General features: G+C 45.5%; 1 protein-coding gene across 10 annotated transcripts in view; it reads left to right on the plus strand.

Moving 5' to 3' along the window:
- The window catches only part of Dip2a (disco interacting protein 2 homolog A), an 80,277-nt gene that overhangs the window by 33,407 nt on the left and 26,899 nt on the right, over positions 1-19,971 (plus strand). For 6 of the 10 annotated variants that reach the window (XM_060369330.1, XM_060369335.1, XM_060369331.1 and 3 more), the window contains 13 exons: positions 496-564; positions 998-1,117; positions 2,937-3,134; positions 5,333-5,424; positions 8,171-8,281; positions 9,374-9,497; positions 9,799-9,908; positions 10,328-10,430; positions 11,792-11,856; positions 12,030-12,123; positions 13,602-13,721; positions 15,430-15,544; positions 17,387-17,526. In XM_060369330.1, coding sequence (XP_060225313.1) covers positions 496-564; positions 998-1,117; positions 2,937-3,134; positions 5,333-5,424; positions 8,171-8,281; positions 9,374-9,497; positions 9,799-9,908; positions 10,328-10,430; positions 11,792-11,856; positions 12,030-12,123; positions 13,602-13,721; positions 15,430-15,544; positions 17,387-17,526 — 1,461 coding nt within the window. The remainder of the gene's footprint in view (positions 1-495; positions 565-997; positions 1,118-2,936; positions 3,135-5,332; positions 5,425-8,170; positions 8,282-9,373; positions 9,498-9,798; positions 9,909-10,327; positions 10,431-11,791; positions 11,857-12,029; positions 12,124-13,601; positions 13,722-15,429; positions 15,545-17,386; positions 17,527-19,971) is intronic. The other 4 variants (XM_060369333.1, XM_060369334.1, XM_060369336.1 and 1 more) reach the window with 1 other exon arrangement.

Raw genomic sequence — 19,971 nt, forward strand, 5'->3', positions numbered from 1 at the left:
TGAAATTCTCTTCTTTTCTTCTCTCTTCTCTCATTTCTTCCTCCCTCCCTCCCTCCTTTCCTTCAAGATAGGGTCTCACTATATAGCCACGGCTGACCTGGAAGCCTATGAAGTCCAGGCTGGCCTCAAATTCATAGAGATCCACATGCCTCTGCCTGCCAAGTACTGGCATTAAAGGCATGTGTCACCATACCTAACTTACACTGAATTATGTATTGTAAATTCATTGTATTAAATTCATTGCATGTTGACAGAAATCACATATACAGGAAAAGTTTCTGCCACAGTAGACATCATTGGCCTTAGCGTTGTATGCCTGACTGGCTGACAGAAACATTCAAGTTCCTATTGCTGTCACAGGGGTCTGCTGCTGTCAGACACATGTGGCCTCTGCAGAAGAGCAAGAAAAGTAGATTATATTCTCTTTTAGCAGTATTTTTTGAGATTTTGCTTTTTTGTGTATATTGATTGCTTGCATGTACTATGTGCACACAGTGCCCACAAGGCCAGAAGAGGGTACTGGATCCTCTGCAACTGGAGTTACATATGGTTTTGCGTCACCATGTAAGTGCTGGGACTTGAACCTGGGTCCTCGGGAAGAGCAGCCAGTGCTTTTAGCCACTGAGCCATTTCTCTAGTACCCACAGACTATGTTCTAATAAGACCATGCAATGAGTTTGATCTCCTTCTCTCAAAGGGCCATGGAGTTACCCTCCTCCCCACGGAAGTTCTGGATTACTTTGTAAACTGCTAGCTCAAAACAGATCCCGTTTCCTGAGAGGCACTCAGTAAATGCTTGTCCAGTGGATTAGTACAGTCTAAGATGGCTGATGGGGCCAGCACCTGGCTGGATGTGCAGGTCTGCTACACTTAACAGTGTGTAAAAAAAAACAAAACCAAACCCCCAGACAGTGTGTTATCAAACCTCACACCCAGTGCACGCCCCAGTGGGTGTGGCCTGGCACCGCTTCAGCCCTTCTCTGCTCTCCCTTGGCAGGCGTGCCTGTGAGCAGCAGAGTGTCCTCCAAAATCCAGCAGCTACTGAACACCCTGAAGAGGCCAAAGCGCCCTCCGCTGAAGGAGTTCTTTGTGGATGATTTTGAGGAATTACTGGAAGGTAGAGTTCTCTGACTTGATCCTCCATGTTTTCGTGGATAATGTGGCCACAAAGTCTGGAGGCAGGCAAGTGTGCATTTCCTGTGAGTCCCTACATGCTGTAACACACGTGGTGCAGCATGTAGTGGTCACCATGAGCAGTGGTGAGCGTGGAGCCACACTGATGCTCCCTGCACACAGCAGGTAGAACTTGCGGCTTATATTAAAGTGACTTAGAATTTCTCCGTGCATCCTGTAGTTAGCACCTCATGAAAGTGCTTTCTGCCTTTTGTTTCATTTAGATGATTTAAATTTTTTCTTTTTGGTTACTTAAATTTGATTTAAACTTTAAATCTGAACTACTTGTCATCCTGTGGCTTTAAAGCATTTGATTTTAGCCTCTCATTTATAAATGATATATGTTTAGAAAAGAAAGAATGTAGGTTTATTTTTTAAAAGGAAAACTAGCAAAAGTAAGAGGAAGCACATAGAGCTTGGAAATAAGCCACTGCTCGTATGTGTATATTTATGTATGTATGCATGTGTGAGTGCTTATGCATGTATGCATGTGTGTATGTATGTATGTGTGCATGCATGCAGACAACAGGCACCTCACAACTAGCCCTCACTACCTTGCCTCTGTGCCATGTTGCCATAATGGGCATCTCCTCTACATAGACCTGACTATGAGCTCTGTTTTTTTTTTAGGACCAGGTTGTCCTTGATAATTAGATAGTACCTTTTAAGTTCAGAGTTCATAGTATATATGTTTCTTAAAGCAAAATTTGTGGGCAGAGAATGTAAAATCACCCTGCATAGGCTGGCTATTTATTTATTTATTTATTTATTATGTGTACAATGTCCTGCTTGCATGTACACCTGCATGCTGGAAGAGGGCACTAGACCTCATTATAGATGCTTGTGAGCCACCATGTGGTTGCTGGGAACTGAACTCAGAACCTCTGGAAGAGCAGCCAGTGCTCTTAACCGCTGAGCCATCCCTCCAGCCCCCAAATAGGCTGGCTTTAAAGACGTAATCTTCCTACTCCAACCTTTTCAGAGCCAGGATTGCAGGTGGGTGCCACCATGCTCACCAGCGGTTTTTCTTTTCTGTTTACATCAGAGCTGTTGGAAAGAAAAGTCTCCTATCGCCATTCAGGGTTGAAAATTGAATCCAGGACCTCACACATGTAATTGAATACTCTACCACTGAGCTGTGCCCACAGCCTAGAGAGCAGTTTTATTGAACACTGGGGCAGAGCTGTTTACATAACCCCTAGAAGTAGACTTTTCCTCTCAAATAATGCCAGTGTGTTTTTGTAATTATTAAACTTACTCATTTTACTTTATGTGTGAGTGTTTTGCCTGCATATATGTACATGTGTGTTGTTGGTGCCTGTGGAGATCAGAAGAGGGCACTCGATTCCCTGATGCCTGACTGCAGAGGTGGTTCTGCTTACCCTAAGTGAGCCAGTCCCTAGGACCTGTTTTTCAAGCGCTAAAGCCTTCCTAGTTTGGAGCTGTGGAGTGCCACCATGCCACAGACATCCCCAAGGGAGGAAGGTAGAAATGCCCTGTACTCACCTTTGTTGTATGAGGCTGTGGTTAGCAGAATGGTGAGAATAAATACCAGTGGTAATTAGCATCTGTAACTGACTTCTTTTAGTCCTTTGATTAATTTGTCTGTGACTACAATGATAGAAAACAAAATCTGAGTAGATTATTGTAAATCTTTTATAATTTTGGTTACAAAGTGAAATCATAAAGTACAGTTATTAGTAAACCAATGTGTACATTGCACTGTGAAATGTTGGGTTTAAAATTTTGATGTTGCTTTACAGTTCAGCAACCAGATCCAAATCAGCCCAAGCCTGAGGGGGATCAGATGGCAGTGCTGAAGGGAGAGCCTCTGTCTGTGGGGACTTCCGGGCCGCCATCTCTGTTGGCTGCACTGCAACTGTGGGCCACAACACAGCCCAAAGCCCCCTGCCTGACTGCCTTGGATACAGCGGGGAAAGCCACCTGCACCCTCACCTATGGCGAGTATCAGCAGAAAGCATTGTGTGTCCTGTTTACATGATACTGTTACAACAGTCAGGACAGGAGGTGCACACTGTAAAGCAGGAAAATCTACCCAGATGGCACATTTTCTTGTTTGTCTGTTGTAGCTCTAGCTGACCTGGAAGTCTCTGAGGACCAGGCTGTCCCTGAACTCATAGTGATCCACCTGCCTCTGCCTCCCGAGTGCTAGAATGAAAAGGTGTGTGCCGCCACACCTGTCCTGACCACACTCTTGATATCATAGCTTTATATAACAAGTTTGACACATTAGAACATCTTCTCTTACCTCTGAGGGTGTCTTAGCTCTTTGTGCTCTGTATTTCAGGGTCTGTTCATGAAGTAGCTTGTTGAGTGTCTGAATCTGAGATTTTGATGGGCGTTGCTTTGAATCTGTTTGGGAATTAATAACTTTGCATTTTGGAGACTCTGTTGTCAATACTGTCGTATACTTTTTCTTTCTTTTTTAACGTGTGTGCATGTATGCACATGCTTATCACGGCACCCACATGGAGGTCAGAGGACAACTTGAGGAAGTCATTTCTTTCCACCATTTGGGTTGGCAGATTTTATGACAAGTGCCTTTATCCATTGAACCATTTTGCTGGCCCCCGATTTATAATTTTCTATGGAGAGCCTTTTATGTGACTCATAAATATATAAATAGTATTGTAGCTTTTAGGTTCTCTTAAAAAAAATCAAATGGTGGCCAAGCAGTGGTGGCACACGCCTGTAATCCCAGCACTCAGGGAGGCAGAGGCAGGTTGATCTCTATGAGTTTGAGGCCAGCCTGGTCTACAAAGTGAATCCAGAACACCCAAGGCTACACAGAGAAACCCTGTCTCGAAAAACCAAAAAAAAAAAAAAAAAAAAAAAAAATCAAAATGGTGTTTGTATGTTGATAAATCTGGCAGCCTTACTAAATTCACTTGTAAAGGATTCACCAAGTGCATAATCCTATCATCTGCACACAACAGTTTTATTTCCAACTATTTTACCCTCTGCCTTCTGACAGTCTGATGTTGAAGGCAGACGTCCCTGCCTTGCCCCTGCTCTCGTAGGAAGGTCTTTGATAGTTCCTGTTCAGGTTTTAATGTTACTCTATCACATTAAGGAAGTTTGTTTCCTCTCATTCTGAGTTTAAGGATTTAAATCTTTAATAGTCATTTTAAAACTGTTTATTTAATTTTCATCTACCTTTTGGGACTATCACCTTATTTTTTATTTTTGCTCTGTTAACATGGCAGACTATGCTGATAGTCTCAGAGTTTGTATTCTTGAGGTAAAACTGACTTGGTCAAGAGGCGTTACTGACGGCAGACAGCTAGATTCTGTTGGGAAATGCGGATGATCTTTTCAAGCAGGCTAACTAAAACCTGTTTGCAGTTTGATCTTTTTCTCATGGGTTTCTCGGGTCTCACAGTTCACACCGGCAGTGTAGCACCTGCTTTAGTGTTATTTACATACGAGTGTTTATTGAGAAGGAGGACATGGCTGCCAGACTGCACACAAGAAGTGTAAGGAGCCAAACTGGTGTCAGTGTTTCCTCTGACACAGCGCACTGAAGTTGAAGCTGCTGGGGGCTGTTAGTGGACTCCTGCCTTCCTACCCAGACACATGCTGTCCCCGTCACTTCTCCTTTACTGTGTCCTTTCTCAGGGAAGCTTTTGATTCTGGAGAGCTCACAAGGGACGGGTGTAAACATGGGAGCTGCTCTCTGTGATGCCGCACTCTAGTGTTGCGGGCTCTCCCAGCTAACTCATAGGGAGGGAGGTGTAACTCATCTCCTGAAAGTCCCACACTTAAATGACATCATTAATGAGCATTTAAAGTCATCAGAAAACATTCAGAGTGCAGTGTTATTTGGACAAGGCAGGGTGATATGTTGTCGTGTTCCTAGAAAATGATACATACATACTCTACATGTGTGTACACATGCATACACAGTGTGGCCTTTTGCTGGCTGATTATTGTAATATGATCTTATTTGTATAAGTGAAAGTAAATTTAGGTTGTTTCTTGAGAGAAAGCGGTGGTGTTCCTTGTGACATTGTAGGAAATAATTCAGTTGGAAGCCGAGGGAGGAATAGTATGGTATGGGATACATGTTCCCTGCAGTAAATGTTAACTACTAGCTTCTTACAACTTAACATTGCTTACCGCTTTTGTTTTGTTTTAGGCAAACTTTGGAGTCGGAGTTTAAAATTAGCTTATACTCTACTTAATAAACTGACCAGTAAGAATGAGCCACTGCTTAAACCCGGAGACAGAGTAAGTAATCTAGAATATAATCTTACAGGAGTGCGTCAAAATAGAGACCCAAATATGTATCCTACTGAAACTCAAGTGCTGTTGGTCGTTTAGAGTTATAGTGTTAATGCAGGAGGTTTAGAGTTAGCAATGGAAAAATACGTAATGTGGAAAAGCTCTGTGATAAGAGCTAACTGATGGCACAGCAGGGACTCGGCAGCTAACGTGGGTAACGGGCCGTGGAGTCGGGGTGGGCGAGCTCTGTCACCATAGGAAGCTCTGCTGGGTTGGACTGCTCCAGGTAGGCTGAACAAGAGTTTACCCCAGAGCCACTAGTTGGTTAGGGTGGAAGGTGACAGAGGTGATGAGAGTGAGGGGTCCTGGTAACAGGCGTCTGACAGGAAGGTGTCAGCTTTACTGGGAATTCCAAGGGGCTTCTCAGTGCTTTACTCCCTCATGTGATTCCATCCACAGGAAGCTTCCGTCTAAGGAAAACAGGTCAAAGACAAAACAAAGGGAAGAGAGGGTGAGTGAGAAAGGAAGGAGGAAAGTAGAAAAAACTAGGTGCAGAAGACAAGGTTTCTAAACAGCAATGTTCCTTGAGATCTGAAATTAAAATGCTTCACAAGTTAGGAAAAGGAGTCCACTTAGAAAGACCAAGAAGTGGAAAGTGAGCTGGGCACGGGGCATGTCTGCGATGCTAGCACTAAAGAAGCAGAAGGCTTTGAACTCCAGGCTGGCTTGGTTTACATAGTGATACTCTGCCTTAGGAAACCAAAAGTGCAGGACTCAAGAGATGATAGCTCAGTGATAAAGAGCACTTGCTCTTCCAGAGGACCAGGGTTTGGTTCCCAGCACCCACATAGTGGCTTATACTAGTCTGTAACTCCACTTCCAGGGCGCCCAGTGTCCTCTGTATGCATGTGGTGCACGTAGATATACATGCAAGCAAAACATTCATGCACATAAAATAAAACTAAATGAACCTTTCAACAAATGAAGGAGGGAGAGGTGGTAGCAGGAGAGAGCAACATACACAAGAAGAACAGAAAGAGAAGTGACAGCCCAGCACTGACGGATACCGTGATCAGAGAAGAGACAGGGCGGAAAGCAGAGTCACTTGACTAGTGGTGGCAGAATGAAGCTCTGTACCTGGAGAGTTTCCACACTGAAGGGGATTGCAGACCCACGCCAAAGCATGCAAGCCAACTGTGTAGCCCGGGCACAAAGAATCTTAGAGGTCTTTAGGGTGGGAATAGAGAATAATGTGTACACAGAACTAGCCATCACAGTGGCTTTGAAACTTCTTAGCAGTGAAACTGGAGGAAGTGGCCTCAATCTTGCAGTGGGAAGATGGTGTTTTACATGCACTTCCGTTTCCAAACAGGTTTGCAGAACATGTGTGCACATGCATGTAGAGGACAGAGTACAGCCTCAGGTGTTACCCTTCAGGAACTCTTTACCTTGATTTTTTTTAGGCAGGACCCCTCACTGTCTGTAAGCTTGCCAAATAGGGTAGACTGGACAGGCCATAGAGTGCTGGGGAGCTACTGTGCCCACCTCCCCACTGCTGGGATTACAGGCACATGACACCATACCTGGCCTTTTAAAATGCAGGTTCTGATCAAGCTCGGGTCCTCATGCTTGCACAGCGCACTCTTTACCAATGGAGGCATCTCCCCAGCCCCTAGTTTATTTATTTATTTATTTAGAAAAGCATTCTTATGGAGACAAATACTTCCAGATACTTTCTTGACTTGTGAGAGAATCTGTACAGAAAGTTATAACGAAAAGTTCAGCAAGCTCATAGTGACTGCTGGGAAAATCACGCTCCTGTGATAAAGTACCTTACAGAGTGCATAAACACACCTCAGCATAACCGATTCTCCAAAAGCACCTTCTCTGTAGCAGTGATCTTGTCTCACGCTTATAGCTGAGGCAACCACTATTTAATCATCTTTTGAAGGTTTTCTTTTCAATAAGCTTGTTAGAGATGCAGCTTGTAAACCTGAAGTACAGAATGAAGATAACTAGACGTAGCTTAAATTTTGTCTTGGAATTTGAGGGATAGAGTTAAGCCACTGTTTGTCTTTTCAGAGGCTCTCAGTTAAGTACTGTTCTGACTTACTACGATTACAAGACCAGTTACTGTATTTGGGTCATGTAAAATTTTATTCCATAAATAGTTATGACTTTGGCCATATAGTATTTTTTTAAAGGACAGTTGGGATTATGGTAGACCCAAATAAATATTCATATGGTTATAGGAAAGAAAACAGATACCTAAATTTTTTAAAAATGAAATGCAAGGAAATAAGTGTTTCTAAATAATGAATTGGGCTGGTATGATGGCTTAGTGGGTTAGACACTTGCCACCAAACCTGATGATAGCACTGTTCATTGACAGTGACAGTCTGTGGAGGGGTGGTAGATCCGGCTCTCAGTCTGCATGCCTCAGAAGGCCTTAGCCTGCAACTCTGAACACTTTTGTTCCATGTGTAGTCAAGGCTGTACCCTCAACTGTTTGCTCAAAGTTACATGAGTAAGGAAATTTGAGGGACAGGAATGAATTCCAACATTAGATTTTTTTTTTTTAGACAGGTCATCTCTATGTATCCTTGAACAAAATTAGATTTTCTGAACTAAATTGAAAAAATAAAAAAAATAAATTATCTAATCTTTATTTAATTAACAGAAATTCTAAAAGATGAAAAATAACAATGATTCCTGAGCTCTCACAGTTTTTGTTGTTGTTTTCCTCTTGTAGGTGGCACTTGTGTTTCCAAATAGTGACCCCGTTATGTTCATGGTTGCATTTTACGGGTGTCTTCTGGCGGAGCTGGTCCCTGTCCCTATAGAAGTACCACTAACAAGAAAGGTAACAGGATGTGGGTCAGGCCCCGGACTCGGCCTCTCTGCTGTTGTCTTTAGGTGCTGTGCGATTAGCTCCCTCTTCACAGTGGGATGTTGGCTTAAACAGGTTCCTGCAGAAGGCAAGCATCAAACAGCCTCCCGGGACCTTCGAGAGCAGCTGCATGGAGTTTGCCTTACAGACGGGTCTGCCCCTGGGTGGGGCAGAGTTCTCACTCATATCATCTGCCTGAATTTCCCAAAAGAGATCATGGGTATTTTTGTCTTCCTTTGTGACTCAGGCATTTTTGGTGTTTTAGTTATTAAATCAATTATAATGTCAAATAAACAGGACATGTATTCTCATGCATTTCTTGTTCACTCATGTGGCAGGCAGTTTTTTCAGTTGTTACTGTGAGGAACTTCGCTGATGTTGGATATGAGTATCAGCAGTCTGATTTTTGAAAATATTTGAGCAGAACACTGACGTGTTTTAGAAAATCAGGCTTTTCTGTGCTTCTTTTACTTGTGTTCATGCAGTTGGTAGCATGAGCATTATGAATAACAAGTGTTCAGGAACCCCAGAGTGTCTCAGGGATCTAACGGGAGAGCCATGAATCTGCAGACAGTGATTCTTAGAGAAAAACCTCAAGATTTCTTAAGATCATATGAAGGAAAAGAGGGAAGTCGCTGAGGGCCATGCACAAAAGAAGGTCTGAGCGAAGGGAAAGTGTTTCTGTGTATGGTGACAACTGTGGGGAGGGCAGACCTCCAGGGTCACTTGTGAATTTCACACTTGAGTCAGTATTGATTTCTGTTATGTTTAGAGTCAATGAAGAGGTGTTCAAGTCCCACTATCCAGACCTTGACATTTCACTGTAAATAAACAAAAACAAACAAAAAAACTCCTTCTAAATTTCAAATACTTGTCTTATTTTCATGAAAATAGAATAGTTTGCTGATAATAAGACTGAATTATTTTGGAAGTTTTACAAAGGGTGAAAGAACCACAGCCTGCGCTCTAGCAGTTGGGGTGCAGCTTTTGCTCCCCACCCCCACCCTTTCACTGCCCCCCCCCACAAGCACTCCATCTCTTCTGCCATTGCTCTGTCTTCTGCAGGATGCAGGCAGCCAGCAGGTTGGGTTTCTCCTGGGCAGCTGTGGGGTGACCCTGGCCCTGACCACAGATGCTTGTCAGAAGGGCCTGCCCAAGGCACCAACAGGAGAGGTGGCGACGTTCAAAGGTGAGGCTCCCGTGTCACAGGAGTCCGAGTTCTGGCCACACCTTCTAGGCATGCTATGCCAGAAACCAAACCCAAGGGCTGGGGTTTGGGGGCTTTAGCAAAAGTGATACCTTCTAGGCTTTTGTCGGATTCAGTTCACCTGTTATGCCCATGTTCATCTGTTTAATTAAAAGGAAATGAAAATAAAACTTACTCCCCCAGCTCCTGTGTGACTGGTGACTGCATGTTGGAAACAGGCTCCATATGTGTGGAGCAAAGCCTTCTGACTGCCTTCCACCCCTTATCCTGTTTGCTGTCACAGGTTGGCCCCCCCTCTCCTGGTTGGTAATTGATGGGAAGCATCTGACCAAGCCTCCCAAAGACTGGTACCCGCTGGCCCAGGATACAGGGTCCGGAACTGCCTACATTGAAGTAAGGACATGCTCATTGGTGTACAGACATCCCTCACAGGCTTGGTTGGGCCTGGTTTTTATAAAAAACAAAACAAAACAACTACTTAATGCTTTAGGGCTAAATGTTCCCCTTATTTTACCTCTACCCCAAATACATACTGTCCTATGTAAGTAAGGTATGGAACCTTACTTGGGTCATTTCAAGTTTTACTCTGACCCAATTCATTCCCAACTGTCCTTCCTAGGATGCAAGCAGTTAGGATGCAGCTGTGTGCACTGTTGTCCTCCAGCACTATTTCAGGTCCCCTAAGAGCTAGGGCATAAAGGTCTAAGGGAGAGATGGCTCTAGCTGCTACTTCTCAAGAGTCATCAGCCTTCTTCTGTCTGGTGTGGTTATAGAAATATACATCACTGTTTTTCTTCCTTGAAATTTTACAGTATAAAACCAGCAAAGAAGGCAGCACAGTAGGGGTCACCGTGTCCCACTCATCGCTGCTGGCGCAGTGCCAGGCTCTGACACAGGCTTGTGGGTACATGGAAGGTAAGGTCAGACATCCTGGATTGCAGCTCTTGCCGCCTGCATAGGTATCTGACACACCCTGTCTCCCCCTAGAGTCCGTTGCTGTGCATAGCTCACCCACCATGTGCATAGCATGTTAACTTTCAATGCAGCTGCACCAGGCTGAGGTGCAGCCATCTACCGGTACCCTTGGGAGAGGGAGGGTCTTGGCTTATTCAGGACCGGGGGGGGGGGAATAAGGTGCCCCTTTGCAGAGCCCATACTGCTCCATTAGGGCAGTTTCAATGAAGTCATACTAACACTGATTTTATGGCGTGTGAGACCTGTGCACCAGTGATTCGTATGCACAATGGCTGGATGGATTGTTGATGTGCTGAAGGGCAGTGCAGTTTGCATTATGAAAAGTAGAAAACTCTCATCCCAGGACATCATTTCCTGCACCTGTTTTCATTTTCAGTGAATGTGTTTGTGGCTTGAGCAGTCATGCATGTAAATGCTTAAGTATAATCTTTATGCTCAGATTATCTTTGTTAAAGTAGAAGCAGCCTCTAATTTGCTTTAATATTAATTTTAAATTAATATTATTTTATATTGCTAGGTAATAAATTGTACATACTTATAAGACCAATATGAAATACATTATTTTAAATGCTAAAATTAGACTCGTGGTAGTTTTCTTACATCGCAAAACTGGAATTGAACAAACTGGAAAGTAAAATTGAGAAGTATTTTTAAATACATAATGTATGGGTGTTTAGTCTCAAGAGTTAGTCTGTGGACATAGTCATAAATACCTTGTGTAGATTTGGAGGAGGATTTTCAGGTATTTCCAAGGACTTCAGTGATTTTTAAAAGTTAGTTCTATAAAACCAAGTCCTGTGAGTTCTTCCAGTCTAATGCTGATCATTTCATTCATTCCACCTTTAATTTGGCTCTGTAGCTAACAGGGACAGGGAGAGTGTCATTTACAGCGCAACAGTATTTCTGTCATGCATGTTATTGCTTCGTACAAGTAAAGATGCAAGGCTGTGGGTGTGAAAATTGGAGTCTGGTAGGAAGCTGAGAAATAAGAGTGTCGTGGCAGTTTGTCATCCTTCCTGAGAGGTGGCCCTCAGAATGGTGGGACCACGCAGTGACCTTTCTGCACTTCCTGCTGTGTGTGGTGCTCCTTGTGCTGTTGAGTTAAGATTGGCATGGACCTCTGCTCCCGTCGTCTGAGCAGGCAGTTTAGCTCGCTGTGAACTGGTGCATGGTGTTTGGAAGTGCCGTCTGTTTCCTGAAGCTCTGGTGTGCTGGTTACATACTCATGTCAGGATGTGCTCGACGCGTGCAGGACTTATGAAGAGCTGTTCATCAGTTTAACTTTCTGTGTCCGCTTTCAGCCGAAACATTAACGAATGTGCTGGACTTCAAAAGGGATGCTGGTTTGTGGCATGGAGTCTTAACAGTGAGTGTTGTTTGCTAGTGATCGGGGTGGGAACAAGAGATGAACCAAACCCGTGAAATATTGACATGCCACTTTGTTAGGTTTGGTTTGCTTGCTCTGGCATAGTTTATTCCTGCCTCCCCCTGATCTGGTCCATTTCTTTTCTTTTTTTTTCTTTTTTTCTTTTTTTGCAGAGTGTCATGAATAGGATGCATGTCATCAGCATCCCATATGCACTAATGAAGGTCAACCCGCTCTCCTGGATTCAGAAAGTGTGTTCCTATAAAGGTACTTCCCTTGTCTTTCTTTAAAGAATTCCCTGTGAGCTGGCGTTTTGTAATTAAGAAAACATGAAGGCAACATATAGAACTAGAGGTGTGGGCTGAAGAGCCATCCTGGTCTAGATCTGCTCAGTGCCTGGACAGTTACTTGCAGTGGAGTAACTGGGCTCTCTACTGGAGGACCAGGAATGCCTGGTTTTATTCTTTTAAAGTTTCTTTCACAATCACATCAGTATTCCTAATCATATTTTTTGAGATGGTTTAATTTGCAGTTGGATCTTTTAAAGCCACCAGTAACAAGGCTATTATTCAAATGATATGGTCTGTTGACAGGCAAGATGGGATGGATGAGATAGGCCAGTTGTGGAGCCTGTGCCATGTTCTTCTTACCTTCCGTAGGTTGAGGCATCTCTTGGTACCAGTCAGTCAGGAATCCCTGCTCATGTGACTGCACAGTTCCAGCATCCTTTTGTCCCTGTCCTGTAGAGCTCAGCAGCTTCTAAGACTGACTTACTGTACCCAGCCAATGCTGATGACAATATATACTTTGTAGGCATATCCCAGATCAGCATTCCTATTATGGAATGTCTTGCATCCTATTTTATGGTTAAGACAAAGCCTTGTTGAAGGCAGTGGGATTCACTGGCCTCTGCACACTCATTGAGGCTGACTCAGTCCGTTCAAATCCCAGTTCATTTCACCTCATGACCTGGAGGCTTCCAGAGCCCTGCAGCACAAAACAAGGGTCAGCATCTTGGGCAGAGACAACATGCAGCATGAGATGGAACAACCAGAGTAAGATAAAACTTCTAATTAAACAGAGAAGTCTGGGGGACTGGAGAGATGGCTCAGATGAGTGCTGCCTAGTCTCCAGGGGAGCTGGGTTCAATTTCCTGCACCTACTTGGTGGCTCCCAACTGTCTGTGAGTACAGTTCCAGGCACACACATGGTGCACAGGCATAAATGCAGGCAAAACACCCTTACCATAAAGTAATGAAATAATAAAAATTAATTTTTAAAAGGCTGAGGCTGGAGAAATGTCTCTGGTTAAGAACACTGGCTGCTTCTCCAGAGGACCCAGGTTCCATCTCCAGCAACCACATGGCAGCTAACAGCCATCTATAACTCCAGCTGCAGGGAGACTTATGCCACTTTTCTGCCCTCTGTGGGCACTGTTTGCACATGGTACACAGACATAGGAGCAGGCAAAACACCCACACATGTAAACTAAAAATAATAGGCTGGAAAACAAGCCTGTGATATCTAAAAATGTATCTCAGAATTAAGTTTTAAGGAGAAGAGGGAGTAGGTCAGGAAGCACACGAGATAACTGATAATAGATAGCAGACAAAAGTATGGTCCGTAGAGCAGGTCCTTCACCCTCTGTGTGGGCACCTCCGAATAGGGTGAAGTACAATAATATTTTGAAGTGAGGGGCTGGCTGCCCTTGAGACACAGACACCTATGCTCCCTTCTCTTTGTAGCCCGGGCTGCCCTGGTGAAGTCCCGTGATATGCACTGGTCTCTCCTGGCACAGCGAGGTCAGAGAGATGTCTGTCTCAGCTCTCTGCGCATGTTGATTGTGGCTGATGGCGCTAACCCATGTGAGTAGACCTGGCGCAGGACAGATTTGTGCTGCGTGCTCCCACTGTTCTTGACTTGCCAGCAGGACTAACACCCTGTTAAAATGGAACATGTTGAACAAAAGTAAAGCTTTACCCCTGCCTTGATAGGTGTCCTGTACTGTTATGTGACATGCTGCCTCTTGTTGGTGACTCACTGGTGAGTTGCGTAGTATTTACTAACATGCTAAGTTTATAAGAAGTTTTAATACAGTTAAGATTTTAAGATTTTTTTAATGCAAGCCCATTGTTTTTAAGAGGTCACTGGATTATGTCATAAATAGGGTCCCTGATTTGTTAGGGACCTCTTGATCCTCTTGCCCTTTAGTGTTAGGCTTCCCCTTGCTTGGTTCTCAACCCCAGCTTCCTTCACAGGACCCCAGCTATTCTTCCTCCATGTGTCTCTGGCTAACCCAAGCCCTCCTAGAGGAGAGCTTTGTGGCTGCTGCCTAAGCACTGAGGACCCTCCTGTGTATGACAGGAGTGTGACTGCTTTTGTGGTGCTGAGTGAGCTTCTTAGGGCCAGGACTGCCTAGGGCCTGGGTCAGGTGTCCTCTACGAGAGCCTCAGTGACACTTGTTGAGCAAGGTTCTTCTTTTGCAGCACCAGTTAGTTATCCCCATTCTTCTGTGTACCCCATCCTTCAGGTGAGCAGAGCAGGCACCTAGTACCCCCAAGAGCCTCTCATTCTCTTGGTGCACACCTGAGACAAGCCAGGCGTCTCCCACCCCATCCATAGTTTCTCATCCCTGCTCAAGTGCACAGCCGCAGCCAGTGGTCGGTTGAGCACATCACTTCCCTCCAGTATTTCTTTCTGGGGATAAGTGTTAGCCATAATAGCCGTGTCTTGTTTCACTCCATCCACATTCCTCTAGGTACCTCATAACGAGCTTCCCCTTCATAGGCCTTAGCATGCAGCTCATGTATTGGTCCGTTATAATGCTGTATCCAGTCTTGGTAACATGGAACAGTCTGTTGTCTTCCTTCCTTAGGAGATACCTCCCTCCCCAAAGAATGTGAAGCCTGGGGCCCCTGTGATGCCCCTTTACCTCCTAGGTACCCCTAGGGGAAGAGGTTTATAATGGAACCCTAGGGTCACCATGTAGGGCCATAGTTACTTGAGTCCTGAGCAGGCACAGCTCCTTGTTGCCAAGTTTTCACATCTCTATCACCCACTGTTAAGGCCTGCCACCCCTGAATGACAGGAGTCTACCCAAAGGAGAAGAGGCAGGACATCCTGGGGAGAGTGTCACCAAAGCTGCTGCCAGAAGCTGCATTTGCTGTGCTATCAGCCTTTAGTGCCAGGCCTGGCCTTGTGGGGTCCCAGATGTTCCTCAGTTTCTGGCAGGCTCCATGCTGGCTCTGAGCCACAGCACAGGAGTGGTTTCTACTAGTAGTCCAGGAAAAGGCTCGAGAGGGCAGTGCCTCAGTAACACACACAGGACTGAGAGACTCCTGTGAGAGACTGCCAGACTCTTGTTGGTGAGTTGGGAGTGATCAGCTGTGTTTTATGGTGATCACACCTGCCCTAAAAAGTGTTGCTGTGACAACTTGTAGCAGCGATCTTGTTAAGACAGCTTGTGTGCAGCCGGGACTCAGCCTGGTGAGCATGGTGCCTTAAAGACCTCGTGCTCTTGCCTCACTGGCCTTCCAGTTTGCTCTCATGCTCCACTTCCATTGCTTTACACAGGGTCTATATCTTCCTGTGACGCCTTCCTCAACGTCTTCCAGTCCAGAGGTCTGAGGCCAGAGGTCATCTGCCCTTGTGCCAGCTCTCCTGAAGCACTAACGGTAGCCATTCGCAGGTAACTGAAGTGCATGCTGTCTCCTGTGAACGCATTCAAATCTTCTGTCTATGATGGGGTTACCTATGGCCTCAAGTTTGGAATGTTCCTAGCTATTGGGAATCCTGAAGAAGGACTTAGTATCCATGTTCCAGTCTCCCTCAGGGAGCAGAGGTGCAGCCTGCAGTTCCACGTCCCTCACCAGTCTAGATCTGTGCTTGGAGCTGGGTAGCACATTCCTGGAGTACACTGGATTCTCTCAGTGTTGTTTTCCTTATGTTTCTTCCCAAATCGAGACCTTGCTATTTCATGCCTCATCTTATGTAAAAGTTATAACTAAGCAAGAGTTCCTTTATTCTGAGAGGGTCTGCTGGCTGTTGGTCTGCTGAAGAGGACCTTTAACTGCCAAGAAAAGCATCCAGTACCCTAACCTCTAAAGCCCAAGCTGTTTTCATGGATATTTCTGCAGGCATATTTTTTTTAAACTATTTCATTGGGTTCTTATATATCTACCTTCCTTCCAACCCTTATTCTACCCTAATCCCTTCCAGCCCCAACTCCAACATTAGGTAGGAAAGAAAGAAGGTTAGAGGGGGAAAGGGGACGTAGACCTCTGTAGGCTTCTTCCTGCTGATTAGAGACATTGGGTTCTTCGGGGGCAAGTCCAGTCTTAGCTGTCAGAATATCCAGCAGTCCAGTAAACCGGAAGTCCAGCAGCAAATGCAACAGCAAACAGAGCAGCAGGATGAACCAGCAATAGGGGGACCTGCAGCCACCACAGGCCCTCTTGGGGATCTCCCATTTATACCCTCCCCAGAGCCTCCAGAATTAAGCTCTCTGCAGCTGGCAAAGATCACGCCCTTGCTAGTGCATGAGGCAAATCATAATCACCTGCCATGAAACAGCCTCTTATCCCACACCCAGGTTTAAAACAGAAACATTCATGTCTCTTAACTGGGCTTTTAAACATTCTCACCAAATGTTTCCTTTATGTCACACCTTGCAACTTGGAGTAGGCTTGAGGCTGCCCCAAGAGACCCTACCCCTGTCTATCCTAGTATCCTAGTATCTGGGCCCTGGGTTCCTTCCTATATTTCTTGCACACAGCACATTGCTCCCAGAACATAGTTAGGCCCAAAGGCAATTTTCTCCCCTGATCATGAATCACCTGTTCTTGCTGATCCTGCCCTCAAGAACCACTCTGTGGGGCTTCAGGCCACATGGCCCATAGCAGAGGACATCTCTTTCAGCTTTGTACCCTCAGCCCATTGCTACAGAATTGCCTCATCCCTGGTCCTGTATGCATTATGCTCATAATTTTGAGAGAGTGTGTGGCTACAAACATGTAGGTTTTAAGTAGCTATTTTAATAATAGCGTTCAAAGCAACTTCTTCATCTTTCACAGACTATGAATGGGGCATGTCTTGGGAAGGGCTCTGTCAGGCCATCTGCTGTGGAAGGTAGTGTTTTATAGGTACCATGGGGCTGAGCCAGCTCTACACATGCACAGTATCACAGCCCATTGCAGCACTGTGGCCTCCGCCAGCTCATCTGCCCTCTCCCCTAGGGCTCTAAGTGAAGGTCATGAGATAGCCAGATAGAGAGTGAGTCACCTCTGATGACCCATCTCAGAGGTCACACAGTGTCACTTGCCCTGTAGTCATGGGCCTACTTCTGATGAGAAGAGTGTCAAGACCAACCTCAAAGAGGGACATGAGCTTTAGAACACACTGTCCTGACAAGTCCATACACAGAGCAGGTGCTTTAGTGAGGAACTGCACCTCAGACGAGGCTGGCCTTCAGTGTGTCTTCCTTGGAGTGATAGCCCTTGTCAACAGGCCTGCTGGTGCTCCTGTTCTCTAGGCCCCCAGATCTGGGAGGACCCCCTCCAAGAAAAGCTGTCCTGTCAATGAACGGCCTGAGCTACGGTGTGATCAGAGTTGACACCGAGGAGAAGCTGTCAGTCCTCACTGTTCAGGATGTTGGCCAGGTGATGCCTGGAGGTAAGAGGCAGCCAGAGTGCATCTACATCCTGCTCTGATTGACACCACAGAAAGAGCAAAATGCACCGGGTATGCCAGATTGCTCACTGTATGCCAGGCACGGTCCTTTAGCCTATGGCTTTTAGAGGCATTTAATGCCCTGCAGTCTCCATAGGGGAACTTAAGAAAAAGCAGATGCCATAAATGCCTGGATGATGATGTCACCTGAGTAATAGGTTGCAACACGCACCTGTGGTGACATGTGGGAACTTCCCAGAAATACCTGTGGGTAAAAAAAAAAAAGCCAGCTACAGCCTCCTATGGTAGTTGGCCTGAGCACTTTCCTGCCGCTTTGAGGCAGGGCGGCAAGAAGGGGTGTGGGGAATGGCCCCCTCAAAGGAACAAAGCATCACTGAGGAATAGTGGCAGAACCTGGTCAGGAGCCCTCGGTGACACTGTACAGAGCCCACAGTGACAGTGACCTCTTCCCCTTCCTGCCATGGGCAGTGTCCTGCTCCTCTGTCCTGGCTTTCTTTCTAATGCTGTGATAAAACATTTTGACCACAAGCAGCTTAGAGGAGGGAAGGATCCATTTGGCTTACACTTTGAGATTACTATCTGTCAGTGAGGGATGTTAAGGCAGGACCCTAGCAGGAGCTTGAAGCAGAAACCGTGGAGGACTCTGATTGCTGGCTCATGTTTAGCTAGTTTTTTTGTTGTTTTGTTTTGTTTTGTTTTGGTTTTGTTTTGTTTTGTTTTGTTTTGTACAGCTCAGGACCACCTGCTATAGGAACAGTACACAGTGCTTTGGGCCCTCCTATATCAGTTAATAATCAAGACAGTTTATCATAGGCAGGTCCACAGACCAGTCTGATTTAGGGATCTCCTCAACTGAGGCATCTCCTTTGAGAGGACTCTAGGCTGTGTCAAGTTGACAAGGCTAGTCTGGACACCTTGTTAGTGACTTTCAGAAGTAGGGTGCTATGTCTCATACTCAGTTATCCCCAACCTCAGTCCCCCCCCTCTTCCGCTGATGTGTAGGTCCCACTGGCTGCCTGGCACCCTGGCTTCAAGCTTCAGTCTGTTTCATAGGCAGCCTTGACGACAGGTGCTAGACTCCTGACGCAAAAGCTTCTGCCCCTGTGTGTAGGCAGAGTTCTGATTGGAATGAACATAGAAGCTTAAATTATAGTTTCCGGCTCTACCTTTTAATTCATGTGAATTATATTTCTTCCTGTACTTTGACTCCCTCATAGAAGCAGCCTTGTAGAATGCTTGAATTTGTAGTTTAAGCATTTTCAAAAGCATGGTGGGTGACATCAGTAATCTCAGTACTTAGGATGCTGAAGCAGAGGAATCCTGTGTCTGAGGCCTGCCTGTACTACATAGTAAGACCTTGTCTGAACAGCAACAAAATAATAAACAAAAACAGAATGGAGTAATAGTAAAGTGACAAACTGTGGGGAGAATTATAAGTGGGTACTTATTTGTATATATCTCTGTGTGTGGAGGGGGATGCATGTATGTGCTGGTAAGTGTGTGTGTGTGTGTGTGTGTGTGTGTGTGTGTGTGTGTGTGTGTGTGTGTTCGCATGCGTGTGCACACAGGGGCCTAAGGACAACCGCAGATGGTATTACTTAGCCATTCTAGACCTTATTTAGAGATAGGATCTCGCTGGCCTGGAGCTCTCTGATTAGGCCTGCCTGTCTCTGTCTCCCAGTGCTAGAACTTAAAAAAAATCTAATGTGGGCTCTGGGCTTCAGCTTAGGTCCCCATGCTTCCTGGCATGTGCTTTACTCACGGCTGTCTCCCCAGCCTTGCTGTTGATTTTGAATGCATCAAGAGTGCTCTGAGTTATGGTCGTTTTCCTTTGTTGCTGTAATGCAAGCAAACCTGCCTCGTGTGTTGTTCATTCCCATCATGTATCTATACACACACGCCCATACCTCTGTACACATGCTCCCAGCTGTTCGTTCGGCTGTGCATGTGTTTCCCAGGTGTGCTACACATTTGCTGTGTGACACTTTTCCTGAGGAAAAAAGATGAACAAATGTTTGCTCACCCCAGATAGGGCATCCCATAACAGACCAATCTAAGGACACCACCAACGTCCAACTTTGTGGACCAGTGCACTTGATTGGGTTATGCAGAGAGAGAGCTGTGCCACGGAAAGCCCAGCCCAGCACGGAAGTCAGCTCACAAGGCTGGAAATCTGGAACATTGTACGACCTGCGGGCAGCTCAACAGGTTGGAGAGCAGCTTCTTTGGGCAGCTCAAGCAGTCTGAGTCTTGTCTAGACAGCTTGTTCTGCCTGAGAGTTTCTGTCCTGATACACTGCAGGCTGTCTATGAGCTTTGGGAGAAGGGGCCCTAGTGAACCTGGTGAGTTTCCCTTCCCTTTAAACCATCCTATGTCTTAACAAGCTTCAGTCCAAGACAGATGCTTTACCCCTGAGAAATGGACACA

The sequence above is a fragment of the Meriones unguiculatus genome, chromosome 16 (genome assembly GCF_030254825.1).
Source record: "Meriones unguiculatus strain TT.TT164.6M chromosome 16, Bangor_MerUng_6.1, whole genome shotgun sequence".
NCBI classification, from domain to species: Eukaryota; Metazoa; Chordata; class Mammalia; order Rodentia; family Muridae; genus Meriones; species Meriones unguiculatus.